This window comes from Ambystoma mexicanum, chromosome 14 (assembly GCF_040938575.1).
Source record: "Ambystoma mexicanum isolate Mex_15411 chromosome 14, UKY_AmexF1_1, whole genome shotgun sequence".
In the NCBI taxonomy this organism is placed as follows: Eukaryota; Metazoa; Chordata; class Amphibia; order Caudata; family Ambystomatidae; genus Ambystoma; species Ambystoma mexicanum.
In genome coordinates, this window is record NC_090940.1 from 176,099,710 (window position 1) to 176,125,040 (window position 25,331).

General features: G+C 45.3%; 1 protein-coding gene across 2 annotated transcripts in view; it reads left to right on the top strand.

Moving 5' to 3' along the window:
- Positions 1 to 21,444, top strand: part of OIP5 (Opa interacting protein 5) — a 302,425-nt gene extending 280,981 nt beyond the window's left edge. The window contains exon 6 of one of the 2 annotated variants that reach the window (XM_069638855.1): positions 20,982 to 21,444. In XM_069638855.1, the coding sequence (XP_069494956.1) occupies positions 20,982 to 21,001 (20 nt within the window). In that variant the 3' untranslated portion in view covers positions 21,002 to 21,444. The remainder of the gene's footprint in view (positions 1 to 20,981) is intronic. The other variant, XM_069638854.1, reaches the window with a different exon arrangement.
- The last annotated feature ends 3,887 nt before the right edge of the window (positions 21,445 to 25,331 follow it).

Here is a 25,331-nt window from a genome sequence, read left to right on the forward strand (position 1 = left end):
GGCAACTCGCCTGTGCTGCCCCAGACACATTATTTTTATATGTAGCTTTAATGGTAAAAGATCCATCAAGGCGCTTGAGCAACTATATGCCGGGATCTTTTTTTAAAGACATCTCTACTTGGCACAGCCTTATTGGGGTAAATGTATTTGCTACCTCTTACAAACCATATAAAATCGCTCCTAAACAAAACATTTATGAATTGGATGGGGAGGAAACTAAAATTGACCTGACATGCAACTCTACTTAAAACACTATCTGTATCGTTCTGAAATTCCTTATGTTAAAGATGTCCCAGTGAATTACATCACAAAAAAATCTAAGAATAAAATGTAACCAGGTAAATACTAAGAACGTTTGGTGTGCTAGGGAAGCCATCTTGCGGCTCCATAGGTATTGTAGACTCTGTGGGGATATGGTGATGAAGACTGTCAAATACTTCATTATGGAATGTGAAAGCTTACAGTCGCTAAGGATACTTGCGGTGTGAGCTAGCAGCTTTAACACTACTAGCCAGGATACTTGTGATGCTGTGTGGGTTAGGCTCTTCAATGGGAATGTCCTCTCCCTCATATATCGTCTGACTAAGTTGTGGATGAATATAGATCATATTTTAAATATTCTTGTAAATGTATTGCATTTCTCGAGTATAGTACTTGTTCTTAATTGATTGAAGCCCTGCTACTAGTGAATCCGTATGAAGGATTTAGATTTGATCTACTTGATGAATTTGAATGTATACTTATTTTTTGTTTAGTTTTTAAAAATGTGTTCACTGGTGAGTTGTTCCAACAACAATGTTCAAGATACATTTTAGCAGTCCAAGAAAAACAACTTCACAGTAGAATTTGTGACATTTTCAGCAAAAATAGCTCAAACAGTTTAACAAAACATTTACATTCACAACATAACCAAGGCTTGCACACATTGAAAAATAATGTTGTTCATTATAATATAGGATAATAGCGTGCCGAGAACCAAACGTATGAGTTACAATAACTGCAGTTATAGGGATCCTATATCAAAGAATTCAGTACCTTCTAAGAGTGTAAGCAAGTGTAAGGCAAGGATGCACTCATGGTGGCTTGTCGTCGGAGGGATAATACATTGATGCAGTCAATGCCCTCCAGGCCTCAAAAGTGAGAGGTTAGTCAGCGTCATGCCACTGCATCACTGTAAGCCACACTTTCGTTTCAGCCTCACACCAAATCCCAAGCCACTTCTCATATTGCAGGCCTTTTTGAGTTTCAAGTCCATAAATTGGACAATGTGGATGTTTACTTGGTCTAGTGTATATGCCCAATGGGCACTCCAGCGGGTCCGAGTGATATCTAGTAATTCTAGCTTCCACACATGCCTGCATAATTCGGGACCAAAAATCTTGCACTTTAACACAATTCCACATCATGTGTATGAAATCGGCATCCTCTAGGCTGCAGCAGGGGCAAGCCAAAGATGCGTTGCAATTAAACTTAGCCACCCTGCTAGGAGTCATGTATGTGCGATGGAGAACATTAATCTGAATTAGCCTAAATCTAGCATTCTGGGACACATTCTAACGCCATTTCTAAATGTTTTTCAGAAATATCTGAAGAAACATCAGACTCCCATCATTCTTTCGGTTTAATACATTTCGCACTGGTTCTTTCCAGTAGATGTTTATACAGTCTAGACACAGGTCTCCAGTCATCCTCCAGTGCGTACATCACCTCCAACAGCGTGTCTACCTGAGGTTCTTCTGGTCATTCAATCCATCTGCCCTTAGCCATCCTAGCTTCTGGAGAGAGCGGTGAGCTAGTTCGACTATAAAACCTTGTGACAGCATGTTTTTGATATGATGTTGGGTCCTGGTCTTCAGTACCCTCCGGCAGTCCCAACACCCGTACATTATTTCTTCGGGCTCAACCCTCAGCCAGCCTTTCCAGTATGGTGTTCCTTGATTCCAGGACATTCAACCTTGAAGATAAGTAGTTAGTGGTAGTGGCTGTCTCCTGTAAGAGTGACTGTCGTTTTCACCCTTTCAGCTAGTGACCGCACATCTTGCCTGAGAAGTTGCATATCTACCTTTACTTCCTCAATTTTGTTTTCCAGGGATGATCGTAGAGCTGCAATGGCTACCAATACCTTAACCTCCTGGACGTCGGGCTGCGATGTTTGAGCATCTAACCTTGGTTGGTCTGCTGTTGGCCCCAGGTTAGTGTTTGCCTTGATTCCTGAAGGAATCCATAATCAAACCCTTTCCCTTAGTTTTGGCAGGCGACCTATCAGAAGATGTGCACTGTTGTCAAATCGTTGCACACCATACAGCGCAGTTGGAAAATCTGATAATGCAGCGCCACTGGTGATTACAAGTCTGCGTGAGCAACGTGCAGGCTCGTTGCGGGGGTTATTATTGCTTCCACACAGCAACAAGGTGTGCAAGGGGCAAGTTTGTATACCATGTCTGTAAATCGTAGGATGAATAGCAGTCAGCTGTGATTATCACTACAGTGATCAAGGGCTATGAATTCAAAACGGCGACAGATTACCGGCCAGAGAGTAATAGCTCCCCCTGATTCGTTCTGTGCTCCACAGGGCCAGAGTTGTGTCCCACGTGGGAGTCCTTCAGGTTAGTAGGAGCGGTCCAGTTCCGCTCATGTATAGCGCATCAATTGTGTGATCAAAAGGGCAGCACTCTGTCACCTCTCTGCTATCAATGTCCAGACCCACAGCTACTCATTTCCAGATTAGATCTGTGTCCCCCGTTATGGGTCATTAATTCTGTGAGAACAGATGAGGTGTATAACAATTCAATATTCAGTAACCATGGAATGCTCCAAGGGCAGCCACTCACCACATCATTAACCTCTGTCTCAGCAATGGCAGTGTCAATCACAGGGTCCGCGGCCAGACCCGTCACATGGAAACAAATCGCCAGGCCTCCTGTGATCTATCCTGGGGGCTGGCTGCAATCGAAGAGTGCTTGGTGTCTAATAGTGAGTCTTTTTCCTCTGGTGCTTGCCGGTTCAACAGATTCTCCCCTAGAGCAGGATTCTCAGCACTGGGGTCCCAGGTGTTGCAAGCACCCACCTGGGCTTCTTCCACCGCACCTGCGCTCAGTGCGACGGTGCCTTCGCCCAGACCTCGGTCGTCCCCGCAGGCACTAAGTAATCTGCAGCGCCACAGAAGTTGTAGGCATGCCGGGACCGTAGAAGCTACTCCACCGCGACACCTCCCCAACTTCTCTCTAAGGCTCCGCCAGGCATACAGAGCCGCTACCTCACCCTCAGCCTGCACCCAGCTTAATCATCTGCGGCGAGCTTGTCGGGCCGCCATCTTGAGCGCCCGCACTCGGTGTCCACAGCTCGCGTTTCAGGCTCCCCAATCACCTAATTCTATCATGACAAGGGCACAACTGAAGAGAAACGAGAAATAATGCGCCCGCCAGGATGAGCAACGATATATGCCAAATATGCTGTTTAGGAACTGCTGAAAGGATCATTATAAAGGATTGCAGTGGGAGCTCAGAAGAGATGCATCCTTACTACATGAGCTCAGGCCACTCCCCGCCAATGTTCTTATTAAATATTATTAATGCTGCCTGTATTCATGTGGGGAAAATCTAGAAATTTCCCATTTAGACAAGCTGCACATGTAATGAAGAATGTGTAGTTCCATCCACTGAAAAGTCTTACCATTGGCATACTTAGTCGCCCAAGATCAGAGACGATGTTCCACAGCTCAAAGGACGACTTAGAAACGTGGGTTGATTGAACAAGGAGATGCAGATGGAGTGGTGATGAATGTTACTTAAAATATTTCTAACTCGCTTTGCAGAGGAATTAGTTGATATTACTGGTCTCACTAGAGTATGAGTAAACACACAATCTACATTAGTAGATCCAGCTGGATTGTACAATGCCTCCTGATAAAGTGCAAAGCGCAATGAAATTGATACTTTTTGTAATCCGATAATTGATGCAATTAATGCTAAAACAAAGGAAGAGCACCATCTTCTGTCGTCAAGGCTTTGTGATGTAAAAATAATACAAATTAATCTTAAATCGCATACATTCCTCTTTCAAAGCTGGCTCTATCTTTTGCCGCATACAGAATAAAAGTATAAACAGGACTTATTTTTTTTCTCATTGATATTACTACAAATTCTTTAAGCATTGTTGAATATAACCAATGTCCATAGAAAGGAGGAAATAAAAAAAAACATGCAAAAAGAAATCAACATTTTTTTTAAACATAGGAAAATTAATACAATTGTCAAAAATCCCAACTTTCATGCTATTGAAGGTTATGAGTTCGTATGCATAGAAAAAAACAGAGAAACATTTGCAATAAATCATTTATGTTAAAAGTATTCTTTTTAACCATATTGCTATCCTTAATTGTTAGTGCCTTATTGCTATCCTATGTTATTTATAGAAGTGAACCATTTTAGCGATCAGTGATAAAATGTACAGTATAATTTTATCAGTACACATATTGTCAGAGTTTATTGAATCCTATGTGTAGTTGTTCACCCTATTCTTTAGGGTTAATAGTCTACTGCTGCATATGTTTCTTCAGCAAAACTATCTTGAAGAGGATTACATGCATACAATGTTTGTAAGCAGTTCTGTGTTATGTTTGCAAATGGTGTTGAGGGACTTTAGAACGTGCTTCGTAGCATGATGGTTGACATTTTGATCTCTGGGCTAAGTAATAGGGTCAGGGCAACTGGGTCAAATTCAGGCTAACGGCCATTGTCATAGTTTGTATTGCATTAAGGTTAATGGTCAAAGTAAGAGTCAGCTGTGGTAAGATTTAGGAACAAGAATCTGGATAGATTTCAAGGTACTTTTTTCAATGCCACAATTGTAATGAAAAGGATTTTGTGAGCAGTGCAGGGAAGATCGGATAGATAATCTGGATTAGTTGAGAGCCCCTGGCCTGACCGTTCTACTTCACATCATGAGAACCTCATTATAGCAGTTTATGGGGCTCTCCTCTGGTAATTCTACACTTTGTTGATTGCAGGCCTGCTTCTTCAAAGCACTTTGATATATTCATTCCATACATTGTTCCAAAATCCCCAATGTTTTGGACAAGCTATAATGGATCATCCAAGACCTTTTCCTGCTCCTGAAACGTATCCACCCCATTGCGACTGTTTCTTGATATTTATATATAGTACCATTTTTGTATAGCGCCTACTGTCCCTCTTATGGCCTCTAATTGCTGTGGGCTGAACAAACACGAAAATAGAAATATTATTACATTGCATGCGAATATCGTTTAGAATTTAGCTGACTGCAATTACTTGCAGTGATGACTAGTTTAAAGACCTGGTACTAGCCACACAATGTAGTACTCCGAGATCTAGAGGATTGGTTTGTGACGGACTATGCTGGCTGAACCAAATTTCTCATAGGGCACAAGCGTTCTCTGTGGGTTGCAGAGCTAAAGGGGGACAGGCTATTCTATATTAGTCTACAAAACCCTGCTACATGAGCTGACAAGTTGGATTCCTCTGTGGTGGAGTAATACAGACTTTAAACCTTATCAAGTGTATACTGTGTACTTCTATTTGGTATTCGGGGACAGCTCCTGTAACCCTCCTCTACCCATTAGTAGATTTTCACCTGAACACACAAATGTACCATGGAGCTCATCGAGCTGCACCATGTGGCCACTAGGAGTAAAGCGGAATGATCAGGAATCCATTGACCACCAAGAAGTCTCATTGATAAGTGACACAGTTTAAGCAGCATACACTCGGCAAAGTACTGGAGGATCAAAGTGTGCCATATCTTTACCACTCCTTGTCAGAACGTGTATGATTTTCAGGATCGCTTCATAAGTCGCATTAGACTTAATGGAGGATCACTTTGGAAACCCAATCAAGCTGGCCCCTCTCAGCCGCTCAACATCAGTCTATGTTGACCTTAATCTATGGACAACCATTTTGCTGTGAATAAAGCGGCAAGCACAGCATGCAACATTGAACCAAGTCCCGAGAGGACTCCCCTCAAGACAGTACTTCTCCCCTTCCATCAGATGTATGCTCCTCAAAGCGTTGATTCCATCCCCTCTCTGGCGCACCGCCAGGAACTTCGGATTGGTGTTGTGCATGTTAATGAATAGCACTTGGAGTAAAGAACCCTTAGTCGCTATTCCAGGGACCACCCTGGGAAGTGAAGCCTTTGGATCAAGCATTGTGGTGTTGCCGAAGGGCCTAGTCTGCTTAACCTGAAGTATCATAATCTGGCATTGTCATGTTTCTTTTGTACTTAATTGTATGAACCTGCTACTTAATTACCAGTGTTTCCAAACCTTATGTTCAAAATATCTAAAACTAATGAGGAGTAAGAAAACAAATCAATAGTGCAATTCTAATTAAACAAAGGGTCAAAATAAGCAAATAATGGATAGTTGGAATTCCAAGGATCGCTAGCAAACGGCATTAATCTGCAGCAACTTGATCAGCCCCAAGTTCGTGCCCAGACCAGGAAACCCATCCATGCCTTTGAGGGAATGGAATGAAAAGTTCAACACTTATTAGCAATGGTACCGGGTTCACAGCAGCCAAGGAAAAGGCAATATATATGCAAAGTTTGGGGTCTGAAGGGCAACAAGTTCATAGAAATCTACCCCCATACTACAATCAGAAAGTAGAGAAGCTGTAAACCCAGATGAGGAATTAGTTGTGAGGATGGACATAAATTAAGCCCCTAAAGCTAATGTTGTAATGGAACGTCATCATTTTTACACTAGAGAGCAGTTTCCTGATGAATCCTTCAAGGAATGGGTGACTGCATTAGGAATACAAAGTCTCTTGCAAATTTAGTCAATTTCAGGAAGAAGTCCTCAGGGATCGGCTTGTAGTTTATATATTAACAGCTCATACATCAGAGAACATCTCTGGGAGGAATCGGAACCCACCCTTGGCCAAGAAATTCACGTTTCGAACTTTCATAGACACATTGCGCAAATCGGCATAGATTGTCATTTTGGTACCTATAAACGATTAATGCACACCATAATTCATCTACACGTGTTTAATGAAAAGTTAGAGTACCAATGAGGGCTTAAGAATGCAATTTATTTGCCAGGAGCATATTGGGTCACAAGATCAAAATGATTGGCATTTTCAGGGTGCGAATGACTTTTGCATCATACGTTTAATCAATGTGGTAAGGAACTGACTCCCTCTCCCCCATACTAAGTTGGAGACCCAAAATGGCTTTTGGTATGATGCTAAAACCTGAAGCTATGGAGCAAGTACTTTTGATGGATCTTCCAAAACATGTAACTGAGACCATTCCATGACGTAATTTTGGAAGGTTCCTATCGGGCAACAGGATGACTTGAAGAAAATGCTCACAGACCTGCTCCACGACTGTATCCAAGAGGAGGTGGAATCCTCAGGATGTGTTGACTTCAGAGGCCTCAAGCAAGCATTCAAGCTGATTGCGTTCCATTACCCAACATTAATGAGTTGCTTCACATATTTGGCAATGCCAGCATCTTCACTATGCTGGATCCGAGAAGTACATATCATCAAGTAGAATTGGATGATAAAAGCAAGGGTTTACAGGCCTTCATAACTCCATTTGAAGGTATCCAGTGAAATTGTGGCCAACAAAAATGTAGTCGGTGAAATGGTTGTGATGAAAATATCTCTGCAGTGAGAAAGTTGCCAAGCAAAGCGTAATCGAAAAATGCAGCTGAAACGTAGCCAAAAATGTAGTGCTGCTAGGGTAATAGCTGGGGTGAAGAAGGGTTTAGTGGGCTTGTGATTGCCTTGTTTGGGTTTAGGATAGCTGTTGGGGTTAGATTAAAGAAGTTGGGGTTTAATTAGGTCGTCTGGCATAGTCTGCCAATTTGGATTGATACATGTGGGCAATGAGGCGGGTTCTTGTCAGCCAACAGAGTGACAAAGTGCTTCAGCCCCAGAGGTATCAGAGTATCATTAGGAGTAGGTAGCCCTCGTTTCTATGTTTCAAATGATCCCTTTTGGAATAGGATTTGCCGTAGTCACTGTAAACTATTATTCACACTTGCCTGAAATGAACTTTCTTCAGGAAACCACGACTGAGAAGATTAAGTTCCTGGACTAGCTTCTTGCAAGAGAAGGTATCACAGAAGTGCAAGGCACAGATAATGGTATGCAACTGGTGTCAAGATTAATTTTTGACGCGCTCTTGTGTTGAACACTGCACCTCAGCTTTATACCACCCACTTATGGAAAGTTTTAACAAGGTGGTCAAAGACACCATACAGTTTTTGATAAGGTCCAGCTACCCAGTCAAGCAAAGAATTCAGACTATGTTGCTGGGAGTCACCTTTCAAACCTATAAGGGGAAGGGATCCCATAGATATAACATGCCCTTCTTTGCTGGTCAAGCCCTATGGTCACCCATCGCAAGCCATTGAGGAGTGGATATGGCAGACTCAGCGTAGCACGAAAGTTGTATATAACAAGAAACCTGTCACAGAAGACCACAGTTCTAAAGTTGGTGATATGGTGCGTATCAAACTACCTCACCTGATGGGAGAGGGCTCTCTTTCGGTAACCTCATCAAGTCATTAAAGTGGAACCCACTACCATGCCATGTTGTCCTGAGTGACTTTGTAAATTTGAATGTACAGTGATGGTAGCCAAGACAATGGAGTATTGTCGGCGTGAGAAGCTGAACCCGTGGGAGTCGGACATAGGCAGTGAAATGTTCTCCAGAACAGCTAAGTATTTTGTTTTCTATGTACTCTTTTGTTTTTCCAGAAGGTGGGAGATGTGTTGTATCATGATCACCTTATTTCTTGCTACATCAAGCTATTTTCCATCCGCATTTGCACTTCCACCACAAGTAGAATCCAGCTATGTCATTTGTGTTCCACCTCTAGAACCCTCTTGAGGAAAGACAGTCTGTCAGGGATAGTTGGAGGAGCTGGGTAGATTCAACTGTGCTAGTGTAATATACTATAAGTGTTGCTGTATACTTCACATCTTTTCAGCAGCTTCCTGACAAAAATATGACGGACACTGTTGTAGGACCAAGGCGCCATAAGGCTCAAGTATACCTCAAAGCACCAAGTTTGTTTTTAAAATATGAATGTTTAGGAAGATGGTTTATACCTCCCATAGGGTGGGAAAAACTCTTTGCACCAATGGCTGATGAGGTGCTTCACATTAGGGTCTTTAGCGATCATGCCGTCTAAGTCTCTCTCTCTAAGTCTCTCTCTTTAATCTCTTCTTTATCACAGAACCTCAAAGCCTAAAAGTACTGACAACCTATACAGTCGAAAAAGCAAAATGGCTGCTAAAGAGTTTACTCTCAAAAGTGAAACCTATGGCTCTGGTTAAGCAGACTCCTGTACAATGTCTGCCTAACATTGTCTAGGTGATGGTTTCCACATTTCCTATCACTATTAAAACCTTTTCCTTTATCGTGGGGGTATGGTAATTCAAATCTTGAATCATTGGTGAAATGGAACTCCAGGCAGGTGGCTTTTCAAGATCTTGTAGGTTAGCCTTTAAGGGATCGACCTCTGTCGCCATCTTGCCATCAAAAAGTCATTCCATGAACCTGTGGATTGAAAATTTCTCTCTTCTTGGTGCAATGGAGTAATTTCCTGAGGGCCAAAAAAGTCAGGGTTTTCATCCCTGATGGGAGTCCCAAGAAACCACTTGGGGCTTAAGACTCCTTCCAGGCCTGTAATTTCTGCATTTCTTCCTCTGTTGGAAACTCTTTGCATGTGGATATTCCAGAAATATTGGCATCTCTAAAAAACAAAAATATGGGGCTTGGCTCCCTGGATCTTCAGGAAGCTTTTTTTTTTCTTTCACATCACCATCTGGAAAGCACGTTGAAAGTTCCTGAGTTCCATAATGGGATGTCGACCTTTTTAGTATGATAGTCTTTCATTTGTTCTGAATAATGCCCTAAGGGTGCTCACCAGTGTCCTAACTGTTGTCGTTGTACGCCTCTGGCTTCAGTGTGAATTTGTAGCCATTATTATGCAATTAACTGTTCAGAGCTCCTGACGCTGTTCTCCACTTGGGGAAAGCTTAAAAGGTGTTTTCCAATCTGTGTCAGTACATAAAGTTAAATTCATGGGATATTGACCACTTGGGCGACATTCTCACCACCTACTTTCTCTGCGTTTGCTCTCTTTACCTCTAGGTTTCCTGAGTTGGCAACGTTGGAGTCAGAGATTTGGTATTGTTTGCGATGAGTGGACTTGTTTCTCAAAACCTTAAATATCCTGTTTAATGTTTAGTATGCAAGCTGTTCTGTTACTGGGATTTATCCAATGCACAGTTGGTCTGCAGGCCCTCTGGTGGATCTGAAAGCGAGGGTGTGGGTGGACATGTGAGGGGGGAGAGTGTTGCACTGCAGTGGTTCTGCTCTTGAAGCCTTGATATAGATGTTGACACACGTCTACCTTTCCCATCCTATGCACACACACACACAATTTTAATAGGGCAGGCTGTAAGTCAGTCTGGCTGTGGTTACTTTGGTAGTATGATACGTTTGAAGCACAAAAGGGGTAGCTATTTTGTTAGCACCTGAAAAGGACACCTGGGGATTGTTCCGCAACATCCTGCAAATGCATAGCCTTCCAAATTCTGATGCTATGTATGTGAGATGGTAACCTCTGGATACCACACCTGATGTGCTACCATTCAGTGTACCCAGATTAAAGCCGAAAGGAGAATCTATTGTTATGTAATTGTCTAAAGGCCGCTTGAGAAATGATTAAACTTACTGGTAAACCTTACTTTTGTAGTTACAAGATGAAACAAAAGAAAAGCTCTAAATCCGTGCCCTCCAATCCCACTTCCCCTTTACATTTTCCTTTTACAAGAATAGATTTGAAACCTGGAGGATCTGCATTCTGAAGGGCAAGAGGATTCCTGACAGGACAGTAACCCCTCTTGAGTCGAATAACCAAGTCACAACCTGTGAACGCTTGCCTGGAGAGTGAGATGGCATTGATTTCAGGCATGATCCTCATTGTGGAGCAGTGAGGAAAAGATTTGAAGAAACTGTGGCTCTGAGGCGCCATATTACACCTGATGAAGTATGGTGAGCGAGAGGCAAATATAGCATGTCAGAAGCAATTCCTGTGTGGAGACATCAGTGTTGAGTACCAAACGAAGCCGAGGTACAGAAATGTGCTGTCTCTGAATCTAATCCACAAACCTCTCCATGATGAAGATGAAACCAAATAGTGTGAAAGCCATATTGGAGTCTAACAACCATGTTCCTGGAGTGAGAGTGAAGCAACCTGGCAGCGTACCACCTCCCCCACCACGCAGATAGAAGGCACACACTGGGAGAAGTCTGGGAGTGTAGCCTGCAGGCCATGGACAATTGGCAAATGTTGAAAAATGCTACTTGCAAGAACCCATATAGAAGGTTCTTGTAAAACACAAGAAAGGTAACATCCTCGACCTAATAATCACTGCACTGTCTTCCCTCCACTGCAGCTCTCCTCTCCCGCTTGCCTGATCTGATCACCTACCTGTGTTGTTCAACATCCTGCACTCCCACCAGAAACTCATCCAACAAACCCTCAGGTCCTTCCAAGAACTTCCTGGTGGAAGCCTACACAGAAGACATCACCAACTTCCATCTTACATGGACCGAACACTACCCAAACGAACTGCAACTCTCTACTGGAAACACTCAATGCCACCCTCTCAACCTCCATAGAACAACACGCGTCTCTGAAACAACCCACCTGCAAACCGAAACCATCAGCACTCTGGTATACAAAAGAACTCAACCTCAGCAAAAGAGTTTATCTGGAAACAAGAGAAAACCTGGTGCCGCTCCAGGACTACATCCGACCTGGCGCTCCTCAAGGAACCTCCAAGCAACCCTCTGATCAACGCAGCCAAGGCCTCTTACTATCGGAACACCATAGCAAAAGCCGACAACAAAAGTGGAGCCCTCTTCAAAGCGGTCAAGTACTGCGTCAAAGCTCTACCTGATCCTGACATACCACACCATCGAAAAATCTGCTGCCATCAACACCTTCATCGACAAAATCAGCAAGATTTGTCAGTGCATAGACGCAAGCCCTGCATCCACAGACCCACCTCACGTCCCTCCTCGCAAAATCTCCATAACCTGGACAATATTCAAGACCCTCTCGACAGCGGACCTGGTAGAAAACCAAGCCACCCTCAAAGCCACATCGTATACAGACGGCATCCTCCCAGCTTCCATCCTCAAGACCCTGCCAGCAGAAGCTCTCCTTCCCTACCTGGAGATCATCAACAGCTCCCTAACTCAAGGCACCTTCCCATTGACCCTAAAGAGAGGACAATTCCCTCTACTAAAGTAACCCACTCTGGATCCTGACACCCTAGGTAACTATTGCCCCATCACCTATCTTCCCTTCCTAGGTAAGATCTTTGAGAAAGCGCTAGCCGCACAACTGCAGCAACACATCGACACCAATAATCTCCTCCAAACCTACCAATCCGAGTTCAGACCCAGATGCAGCACGGAGACGGAAACCATACGGGCGGTCAACGATGCGACGGCCACCCCTGGTTCTACTCGACCTCTCAGCCGCATTCCGGATACCTGAGATCAGCGCATGGTAATCAGCAACCTTGTCCTACAGTGGTTCAAGTCCTACCTCGTCAACCGCTAGCAGTTTGTTCAGATGGACTTGTTTAGAACGCCAAGGCTACCTGTCACCTGTGGAGTCCCGCAGGGATCCATCCTCTCCCCAGTGATCTTCAATCTACACATGGAGCTGCTGGGAACCCTTCTAGCCTCACACAACATCCACAAATACGCTGACGACCCACAGCTATATCTCAAGATCTACTCCATCAAGGACATGCATAGGCTCAAAACCTGCCTCGGCTCCTCCAAGACCAAATTCCTACTCCTCACCAACACCACCAAACACCCAAACATCCAGGCCTGGCTATCAACCATGAACTCTGAGGGCTGCACACCCGAGCTCACCTCATGCGCCATGTCCCTCGGATTCCACATCGACAAACACCTCTCCTGCAAGACACACATAGCTAAGAAAACCCAGACTGCTTTGTATCCGCTCTCACTCTTGCAGAAAGTAAAGCCCTTCCTCCCTCTGGACAGCTTTAGCTCCACTGTTCAAGCACTGGTCCTGTCCAACCTTAATGGGGCAAAAGCACCCCTCGTAGAGCTCCCGTCCTTCTCCCTTGCAGTGTAATGCAAGCATACTTGTAAAATGCAAACTACGGACCAAGGACATCTAGGCGCTGTAGAGAAATCAACTGGAGAGGTGAGCCCAAGAACACTAAAAGAGGTATGTTTTTAGTGCTTTCCAAAACTGGAGGTAACCAGTGGTTTTGCGCAAGAGAAGAGGTAAGGCATTCCAGAGAGTGGGAGTGAGGAACGAGAAAGACCACCCCCCCTCCCATCCGTACTCACTGGTAGCATGGAACCTTTAGTAGCATTTGAGTTGCTGAACGAAGACACTGAGTGGGATGATGGGTAGCCGATTTAGTTAATAAGCGGTACCATTGTTATGAACTGCTTAGTGGGTAATGCATAAAATCTGAAACTCGATTTGGGTCTTAACGGGCAGCCAGTGAAGCAGCTGCAACGTAAATGCAGAGGAAGGGAGTCTTGGTGCGTTCAAAGCCAGTCGTGCTCCTGAATTTTGGAAAACTTGCAGGAAGTGAATCTGATACGCTGGTTGCCCCAAGTAGATCCCATTACAAAATCTATTGATCCCATGATCGACGCAGTGACCCTGACAAGTGTCCTACACGCAGCCGTACACCTCATCAAGGGTCTACATAGATCTGACCACATCACCTGGCCCTAATCGACTGTCACTGTTTCCCACTGCACGCACAAATCACCTTCAAGTCTTGCTGCATCATCAATAAGGCAGTCGCTCTCAGGTACCCCAGATAACTCGCCGAGAAACTCAGTATCTCTGGTAGACAGCGCACCACCACAAACCAGGACACGTGCAGACTTGAAATAGGCCACTGCAAAAAGGAAAGGACCAGAAAACAAGCCTTCTCTACCTTTGCCCCAAGACTATGGAACCTTCTCCCCTTCAGCATCAGACTCTATCCATGGTCCTAGAATTCAGAAATTAACTCAAGACTCACCTCTTCCAGGAATCTCTCCTCCTTAACACCTATGCCATCACGTCGTCCCTCGTGCCCCAGACTTGCCAGATGCCACCCTCGCCTCTATCCCCGCCCCCGGTACAGCTGTGCACCCCTCCTCTGTGCTGTTCTGTTCCATCTGAAAAGCGCTCCAGTATGCTCCTGTACTGTTGTATACCTCTTGTAAAGCTGCCAGATTAGAGGCTGGCAAGATAGCTCAGTGAATTAAGCGTTCCCTGCTGCGTTCTGTGAGATCTGCAGGTCGCAGGTTCTTCTCCCAGTAAATCCAATGTAGCCTTTAATCCTTCCGAGGTTGATCAATGAGTGCCAACTCCGGTTGGGTGATCTTGTATGAATATGTGTTCAATGTAAAGCTTTTGTGCGTAAGCGCTATATAAATAAAACCTCATTAGATCCTAGGGTTCATGAACTCGGGGACACTGAGTTAAGATGATCATCACTTCCCGCATTTGCTGAATTTCATGGGTTTTGTTGCATTCAATCTGATCATCTTAACTGTCCCTTAACTAAACTAAAGTCTTTTTCAATTTATATCTATATATATTTCTGAGGCTTGTGGAATCTGCTTACATCACATGCTGTGCATAGGCTGACATCTAGTGGAAGCTGCGGAGTATTACAGTTTGTTTTTCAAAACTCGAAAATGGGCCTCGACACAGGGCATGCCATTAATACTATCCCTAGTGTGAAGTCCACTGTACCCATGATCCCTCATGTGTGTAGGACCCTCAGATTGTTTTTTTCCGCCATGCTTGTCGGAAGCATCCCGCGGAGTTCCTTGGCTTTAGCCATAATTTTGCTAAATAATATATATTTCACTGTTTTCTTAATTACCCACGCCGAGTCATCGGAATCCGAAGCTCGACGCCGGCCAGGAGAAGAAAACTACCGTTGAGCTACACAACGGACTTTGGGCCTCGGAAGGCCTCTGGCCTCGGCCCTGTACAAGTAGGGAGAGTGGGGGGTGGTACATACTCTTCACTCACATATATTCTCATATATATACATATATATATATATTCCTACACACTAGACCGCTGCCACAGGGTGCGTATGAAGGGTACCCCTTTACAATTTTGCCCCAAGTGCAACCGCAAGTACCCTTGGGTTGAGACACGCCACCTGTAACTTCTGCTTGCCGAGGGACCACCCCGAGGCGAATAGCAGAGCGTGTAGCCGGTTCAAGGCTAAGACTCTAAAGGACCGTTTGATCAAACATTGGGCTCACCACGCCAGGCAATGAGAGGCCATGGAAGTGGAGGGCGCCTTCAGTGATGGCAGCAACGCCGTACTATAGGACGGCGAGGGCAACGTGGCGTTGAAACACAGCCAAGCGCAAGTCCCTGACCTCGGAAGGTTGTCCAGCAGGGCAGCTATGGGGAAAACACCTGGTGACACGAGCGCTACCCACACCACTTCCACTAAACACTCGAAGTCCAACCGAGACTCGACGCGCACGTCGAGTTCTCGGGAAGAGGTACACAGAGAACAGTCCACCGAATCGGTGTCCTCTGGGCGTTCTCGATCAAGATCGCCGCATGACACCAGGCAACCATCCACTGTTGCCAAGAGTGCCTCCCTTACTAAAGTAATGGAGTTCGATCGTCTGAAGACGAAGCCAACCTCCATCCCCAGGCCGCACTCCAGGAGTCGGCGTCAGCAGACCGCTCGACGCCTGCGCCCATGTCCCGACGTACTCCATCTACGGAAAGGGACACTACCCCCGAATTTCGACACCAGACGTCGAAAATCTCAGAAAAGGTGAAAACCCCAGGGAAGCACTCCTCCACTCACGGGGAGGGGGGAAAACAGCAGAAGAAGCCTTCTCAGCCTTCTTCTACACCAGATACCTGAAGACAGTTCCAAGTCGTCTGTTAAGCATACTAAGACCCCTGCACTAGCCCATAGGTCCAGGCAGGATATTGCAGGGAAACTCCCCCGAGAGAGGGTAATTCCCGGCTCAAAACAATGGTCCAGTGAGGACATAGAAAGAGTTATGCCTAGAATGTCATCCCTAGCAGACTTCTATGCCAAGAATCCAGAGCACTTCCTCTCTTATACCCCGGACGGGGCTACACCCTCCGGGTCTAGGGACCCGCAACCCCCTGGTAAGAAACCTCGAGTTGAGGCACCAACGCAAAGTCGGTCTTCTGACCCTTTCTAGGTACAGCCATACACTCAGTATAATGAGGATCCACTACAGGATGAGGATCCAGAATTGGCAACGTTGGATGACCAAACTGGGGTGGACTACTATGGGGATGACTAGGACCAAGAGGAGGACGAAGATGACCCAGAAGTCTACAGAGTAGACTCCCCAGTAGACAAGCAACCTCCGGTTACCGACTCTCCAGTCGACAACCAACCTCTCCTAAATGAGGTTTTATCCAGAGCGGCAGAACACTTCCGCATAGATACTCCGGGAGCTCAGGAGGAAAGGGACTTTGCCGAGGAACTAGAGGGAGAAAAGAGACTCATTGCCCAGGCCATCCCCATTCTCAAATCTATACAAAGGAGAATTGACCCTTCCCTTATCAATCCCAACCTCACCAGGGCAGTAAACCCCAGGATCGAGAAGTTGTTCAGGGCAGCCCAGTCAGACCCGCTGTATATAAGGGGGCAACTGAAACCAGACTCCCTGGTAGTCACTAATACCCGAAAGAGGGCGGGAACGCCCCTATCATCCTCTGAGGCTCCCCCTCCCCCCCCTGACGAGGAGAGCAAAAAGATCTACGGGTTGGGAAGGAAGGTAGCCTCCACTTCCGCCTACCAGGCAAGGATTGTCAACTCCACCACACTGCTGGCTAGCTACAACTGCCACCAGTGGGAACAAGTGGCTGCACTCATCGACTCCGCACCGGAACCTTTAAAGAGCCAGCTGGCAGAGGTTGCGTCGGAGGGGAGGGCTGTGTCCGGTTGCATCCTTAAGGCAACCTTTGATGCCACGGATAACGCCGGCAGGCTAATAGCATAGAGCACTGTTATTAAGAGGCATGCTTGGTTAAGGCAGTCAGGGTTTAAACCCGAGACACAAGGATCCCTAATAGACAAGCCAGTGGAGCCTGATCTACTGTATGGCAAGGCGGTAGAGGACGCATTAAAAAATGCCAAAGATGAGTATGAGACTCTAAAATCCCTGGGACAGTTGACCAACAAACCCCCTAATCAAAGAGGGAATGGCAATTCTCGTCGCCCACGCGGCCAAAATTCTCAGAGGCTCCAACTATTCTCAGGGGCAGGGCACACCATGGGGTAACAACCAGCAGTCTACCCAGAGTTACAAAAGGGGTTGTGGTTAGGGTAGAGGCAGCCCCAGCAGAGGCAGCACGCCTCCCGCAAAGCAGTGAAGCCAAAATCAGGGTCCCTTCCCACGCATCTCCAGTAGGGGGACGCATTACCAACTTCACCCAAGCTTGGGAAGGGATCACATCAGACAGATGGGAGCTGTCCGCAGGATACTGCATAGAACTGCTCGAGCGTCCCCGAAACTACCCTCCGCGACAAAAGGTACATTCCTTAGACCACCAGAAGATCCTCCTCGAGGAGATCGTCAATCTTCTAGAAAAGGACGCGATCGAACTCGTCCCTGGCAAACAGGTAAACAAGGGTATTTATTCAACTTACTTCCTTGTGCCAAAAAAAGATCTAGCAATGCGCCCAGTCTTAGACTTATGCCCTGCAAACAAGTATGTCAAGCCCCAAAAATATTACATGACTACTCTCCAAGAGGTAATCCCCCGCCTAAAAAAAGGGGCATTACGTGGCAACACTGGACATGAAAGATGCCTATTTTCATATTTCCATGTTCCCAGCGCACAGAAGATTCTTGCGCTTCAAGGTGGACAGTCAGCACTACCAGTTCAAGGTGCTGCCCTTCGGTATAGCCTCGGGTCCAAGGGTATTCACCAAGGTTCTGACGGTGGTGGCGGCGGCACACCTACACAGGGAGGCAATCCCAGTGTACCCTTACCTGGACGACTGGCTCATCACTGGGGAGACCCCAGCAATTTGCAGTTCAAACATTCAAAGAATGATCGACCTCCTCTTCGAATTGGGTTTCTCCTTAAACGAGAAAAAATCAAGCCTGGTGCCAAGCACTTCCAAACAGTTCTTAGGAGCTATACTAAACACTCAAGAGGGGTTGGCCTTTCCATCAGAGGAAAGAATTCGGAACATCATACTGCAGATTCCTCAATATCAGTCCGGTCGCCAGATAACGGTGCGCAAAGCGATGCGTTTGCTAGGCATGATGGCGTCATGTATTTACCTGGTCCCCCACACGCGCCTGCGCATGCGTCCCATGCAAGAATGGTTGGCAAAACAGTGGTCTCAGGCAATTGGTCAGTGGGACGATCTAGTGGTCGTTTCGCCAACACCGGTACAAAATCTTCACTGGTGGACAAGAGAGAACCTGTCAAAGGGAAAAGCCTTTTACGATCCAGAGGTTCAGGCTGTAGTCCCTACAGACGCATCCACATCAGGGTGGGGAGCACACCTCCTTCACTACACAGCTCAGGGTCTCTGGTCTCACTCAGTGGCCAAGAATCATTTCAATCTGCTAGAGTTTATGGCAGTATTCAGAGCGCTTTGAGCTTTCGAGCCCCACCTGTTAAACCTGTCAGTGCAGATCCTAACAGACAGCACAACTGTGATGTTCTACCTAAACAAGCAGGGAGGGACTCGTTCGCCAAATCTGTCCAAGCTTGCCCAGAAAATGTGGATATGGGCACTCAGACGGAACATTTACCTGTCATCGCAACATGTTCCAGGGGATCTCAATTCTCTAACAGACGCCTTGAGCAGAGATCCTCTCCCACAAGAACACGAGTGGTCTCTACACAGAGTAAGTCGTAGAAGAGATCTTCTCACGGGGGGGGTTTCCCCACTACAGACCTATTCGCCACTAGCGAAAACAATGTCCAGGATTAGCATCCAGGTTCCCACAGCCACACTCCCAAGGGGAACGCCCTATGGATGGACTGGTCAGGGATGTTTGCCTACGCTTTTCCACCAACCCCTCTTATGAGGAAGGTGGTCAACAAGATGCACAGGGAATCGACGACGCTCATCCTAGTTGCTCCCATGTGGGCGAGGCAACCATGGTTCCCACACCTACGCAGACTAGTCGTGTGCGAACCCATCAGACTCCCGTGCTGGCACAACCTACTGTCCCAGCACCAAGGACAAACAGTACACCCCCAACACAATGAACCTGTCAGCATGGCTCCTGAGATCCTAGAGTTTGGACATCTTAATTTACCACAGAGATGTATGGATATCCTAAAGGAATCTAGGAAACCGAACACACAGTACTGTTACTTTGTTAAATGGAAAAGATGTGTTGTCTAGTGCCAGAATAAATAATTCACCCCAGTTGATTGTACTCCTTCCAATATTGTCACCTACATGCTCCACCTGCTGGACGCAGGCCTTGTATTCAACTCACTGAAGGTACATCTGGCAGCGATATCTGCCTACACCACTTCCCACAGCAAGGTTTCGTGGTGGAAAGTACTAGTAGTGAAGGCCTTCATGGAAGGGGTAAAGAGACTCCACCCTCCAATTTCTAACCCACCACCGGGTTGAGACCTTAATGTGGTGCTTGCTAAGCTCATGGGCCCACCATTTGAACCCATGCATAAAGCCAGTCTCAAACACCTCACCTAAAAAACTGCCTTCTTAGTAGCCATTACTTCCATAAGCTTCCATAAGAAGGGTCAGTGAAATTCAGGCTCTGTCAGTGCAGGATCCTTTCTTTACTGTTCATAAGGATAAACTGGTTCTACGTACACACCCTAGGTTCTCACCTAAGTTTATTTCTAAATTCCATGTTAACAAGTCCATTGAGCTCCCGGCTTTCTTCCAAGAGCTCTGCTGAGGTGAAACTACACACTCTAGATTTGTGAAGAGCGGTCCTCTACTATGTAGACAAGACCAGACCACTAAGAAAAACAGACCAACTGTTTGTCTCCGAGGCTACAGGCAAAGAGGGAGATCGCATCTCTAAAGGTGCCATCTCTAAGTGGATTGTAAATTGTATCCAACTGTGTTACTCGCTTTCTGAAAGAACTTTGCCTTTTACGCCAAGAGCCCGCTCTACAAGAGGCATTGGGGCCACTCTGGCTTTCATTGCAAATGTACCCCTTGACACCATTTGCAAAGCAGCTACTTGGAGCTCTATTCACACTTTTACTCAGCACTACTCCATTGACATCATTCCAAGACTTATACCCAAGTGGGACAAGCGGTTCTAATTTATCTGTTTGCTCAGGACCCTTCTCACATACCACCTCCTTCTAATACTGCTCGCTAATCTATGCACAGCATGTGATCTAAGCAGATTCCACAAGCCTTAGAAGAGATACATTACTCATTACTCACCGTAATCATATTTCTGATGCTTGTATCTGCTTAGATTCACATGCGACCCACCCTTCCCTCTGAGAAAAGGCGCATGGATGCTTATAGTCTTATCTTCCTTCTATCTGCTTGGATAATCTGTACTCACGCTACTCCTCATGCTACCTCTTGTCAGAAAAAATACAATCTGAGGGTCCAACACGCGTGAGGGATCATGGGTACAGTGGATGTCACACTAGGGATAGTATTACTGGCACGCCCTGTGTCGACGCCCATTTTTGAGTTTCGAAAAACAAACTGTAATACGCCGCAGTTTCCACTAGATATCGGCCTATGCACAGCATGTGAATCTAAGCAGATACAATATATATTGTATCTCCAGCCACACAAAAGCAAAGGGGCTTCTCTCTTCAGTGGTAGATGCATTGCTATTGGTAAGCTTATTTTTTTTGAGTTTTAACTTTAAAGACATTTGTATTCTTTTGGCAGGAGGTGTGAGCCCATCCTGAATGCAAGGCTTGACAGACTTACTTGGAGTGATGAAGACATGACCAGTCCTCTACAAATATTTTTCCACTGTTCCAACTTTTGTGAGCTGTGGCTAATAATCCAGATTCCTAACAACTTGTGCTACAAATTGATGGTGACTTAAACTTGTTCACAATTGCGGTCACCTATGGTGATTGTTGAGCTTGATTCACAGGCACCTATGCAGTCTTAATGGAGTACCTTACCTGTTGTGGTAAATACTTAATGGCCATCCATTTCACAGTTGAATTATGCAACTCGGTAAACGCCAGATCCAATTAGGTTCGTGATTGCTTAACATATATTTGTTTTGTTGTGTATTTTGCATTTATCCGTTTTTTTCATTTAAGTGTTGCATTGTGTGGTTGAATGGAGTTTTGCTCGTCAAGTGTTTTTTTTCTATTAAAAGAATCATACAATTGTACCCTTCTTCACTGTACCATTAGCCTAAACAGTAGAGTGCATTTGCAGCGGTTACAATTGAATGGCATCACTTTGATTGAATGACAAACGGCTTTCTCTTTTCAGTAAAAATGAGAAGGTCTGATGATATGAACTTTCAACATGGCCATGAGAAAAGTAATCCTGGGAGCAAGAAGAGCAACCCAACCTCCAAGCATATTGTCCCACAGGAGAGTGTATTGTGCTGTTAGTTTATGCTCTCCCTGCATAGACCAGAATCCATTTTAGGAACAATCTAACCATTTTGCTGCTTCTAACCATTAACATTTGTCTTTGATGCTCGTATGCATGCAGGTATCTTAACCTATTTTGCGGTTTTCAAACCTGTTGCTAAAATGGTGTCAGAGGCCTAAGGATCTACAGACTACTCCAATCCAAGATTGATCATTTAAGGGTTTTTATTGTACCATCCAAAATATAAGCCATTAGTTCCAACTGAGATTACGTGAAAGGAAAGCAACAGAAGATGACCAACTCAAGCTTCTCTATTGGACAAAGGTCCTCAGCCCTTTCCTTTCCCCTTTAGGCTCTGATTTCCTTGCAATATACACAACATGGCACTCTTCCCCCTGCCACCCCCCCAGTCTGTGGGGTTGAAGTGCCCCTCCCCCACCACTTTCTTGCCAGCTATCATTCTTGGCTTTTGTAGATGTTATCTTGTGTGAAAACTAACACTTTAATTCCTGGGGGTCGCGAAGATGTGGGCTAGGTGTTTGACACTAACATGCTTTGCAGGATCACAATGGACCCTGGGGTTGTTGGGCTTGGTAGGCCCACAGATCCCTTGTTGGGGTGCAATTCATTTCCCAAGCTAGGAGTGTTACCTCTGAGATTGAATCACAACCAGCCCCCTATTGTGTTCTCCGTTTGGCTGCCTTTTCCTTATACCCCCTTCCTCTTGCCTAGTCTTCACCTCTTCGTTCCCCTCAGTCTCCTCACTTTACCGTTCCACCTTGATGATCTGCAACAATTTAGTTGGTTCCTCCTCCACTCTTCTTTAGCATGCTCTTATTCCCTCCTATTATTACTCTCTACATTTGTAACCTCTGTCACCTTTCTATCTCCCTACTTTTTTCAGATTCACTTTTTTCTATTGTTTTTCCATAGTGTAACACTTTGGTACAATTGTGCATAGCCCACATTATTCAAGTAACATATCAGAAAAAACACATTTCTTTGTGAACGTTTGATATGCAAACATACACTCTCCCACAGAGATGGGATTCACTATGAGACCATGCACCCCTCTTGACAGTCCTCATTCATGTAAAGCTAATGACATTCAGGCTCAACAGGCAATGTTGGGCTCAAGACTGGCATGTTCTTGTGTGTTCTAGTCAAGGAAAAAACGTTTCACAAATGTTCCACATGCAAGTTAAAACAAATTCAATATTCTCAAAATAAAAACCGAACAATCTAAAATAGAACATTCATAGTTAACTCAATGAAACCTAATGGATATCTCTTGCTTCACAATTTAATAAAACCTTGACCATTTAAAAATTTGAGTGCCTCCAATACCAGACTTAGTTCATGCCCTGAGGCAAATATCTCCCCACTCTTCGGAAAGCACAAAACGAGAAAAATGTTTTACACGCATGGTTTGAAGTGCACCACATTCTAATATGTTTCAAAGTTTGCACCTGCTGAGAGCTACAAAAAGACTGCCATTAGTGGTTAGTACCAATGTCCCAAATCGCAAAACGCAGCCATCCCAGGATCTATATTATTTATTTAAGAAAAGGGAATCATTCACCCTCTATATTCATAGCTGGTACATGTATCAGATTTGTTAACCATTCCATCTGCTAAATCTTCCATAATTAAGCAACCACTCCTCCTTTTCAGGGTGAAGAGTGGCAATTACTTACCATTGGCAGACATGCCCCGACTGCCAGCAACAGAAAGTATGGTAGATAATGAGATCCACTCTATTTTGATGTAAACCAAACAAAACTGAGGTTCTAATTCTCTAGATACTCCCTCCAGATCCTGAATCCATGACACTTGGTACAATATGCCTTGCTCTGTCACAGCTTCACCAACATGTACCAACCCCTTCAGCAGAGCGGGCTCACATTGGGGTACACCATGGAAAGGGCCCATGTTATAAAGTGCCATCTGTGGGTCAGTTTGTTGCAGTGCAATTTATATTGATATGCAAAGGACGTCTTGCGTGTTGCAACTGGTATGTGCAAGCTTTTATCGGAGAATGTACTACCTGTATCGCTCCCATCAGGCTTTCTGATGCTCTTCTTTCTCTACAATAATCAGTGATCTCCATAGTTGTGATATTAGGAACATTGATCCCACGCATGTCCAACACTCAAAAGATATTGGGTTCCTGCAGAGATCTTCTACCAGTTTTGTCACCATTTGGGCATCTTCTAACTTTAGGTAAAGCAACACTGGTGTGTTGCATGCCGAGATCCACTTCTAGTTGTAGTACCACCCTTCTCCAAAGTTCTCCCACTCTCTCAATCCCTGTTGCAGAGATTTCTCCACAGTCCTCTGCTGAGGGGTTTGAAACCATCTATCCTAAGGAGATACAAGTTTCTAAACCAAAGATATATCAAACACTCTTCAATAGTAACTATTGCAGAACAGTCTGTCTTCACTCACGAGAGATAGAAAAGCTGGTGGATCGGTACAGGTAGTCCCAAATACGCACCCAAAAGAATACACTACAATGTGATGAATCCCCAGATGTCATCTCTTCTCCCCTAGGGGGAGCCCCTTCCCATGAGGCCTGGGAGGTAAGGGCGCTACCCAATAGTCCTCCTGGAGATGGTACTTGGTGGGTGGATCTCATGGGGAGGAAAGCCACATATGGGATTAGTGACGACCTGGGAAGAGCATGGCATCCCCACATCCCACCTTTCCCTAGCCCAATGTCCTCACCAAACCTTACCAGTCCCACTGTTCCCATGTGTTTCTCTTGTACTTCCAGTATGGGAAGTACTGGAAAGGGAAAGAGCAAGGACTATCCGGATAAGGGTCCCCTTCCTATTACCAAGGGCTATTAGTTCTTGGGACACAGAGTCATTTAGTACTGGGATGAGGAGGTGGCTCAGAGTACTAAGGAGTACCATGCAGAACCAAAGTGAGCAGTCTAGTCAAGATGGACTTGATCGGTGTATACAAACTGTGGAATGACTCAGACTAGCCTCAAGCCCTCCCTGGAGGAACCAGGAGTCCAGAAAAGGCAGACCGGGACGCCTCGAAGGAAGCATGCTGCCACATATATAGGGTCTGATGTTGAGGAAACATTGAGGCGGGTCAGAAGCATTACTGAAGCCCTGAGAGGATTGCAGACCATAGAGACCGGTATATTAGGGGAGATAAAAGGGGCCAAGGCAATGATTAAGAATATAAGAAGTTGTGAAAGTATCCAAGCCAGTTATCATAGTCTCAGTACCTGGCACACTAGTAAACCAAGTAGACTGAACGTTGAGAGAAGAAAGAGTGTCTGGGACCTTTACTGGTGGATTGTGCATGCAAGTCTGGGACCCTCACCCATTGAAGTATCCTCATCAATCTTGATAGTCAAAGTGCCTGATGGCAAAGAAAGCCAGGTTGACTGTGGGACTAAATGCAAAAACAAGTGAAAGGAAGCCTTGGCACAGTTTGGGAAAATTGTAATGGCAGTAGCTTGCCAAGTGGAAAGCCAGGTTGATGGAGAAAGAAAGTCTGAAACCTGGAGAAACTCGAGTCGTGCCCTCTGGTGCGCTGTGAACACTCTGCAAAACAGCCAAGAGGAGGGAATACATCTCTTGGCACTATAAGAAGTCTGAGACCAGTGGAAGGGAGTCATACCCCTTGGTGTTTTGGTGAACAGTCTACAACCAC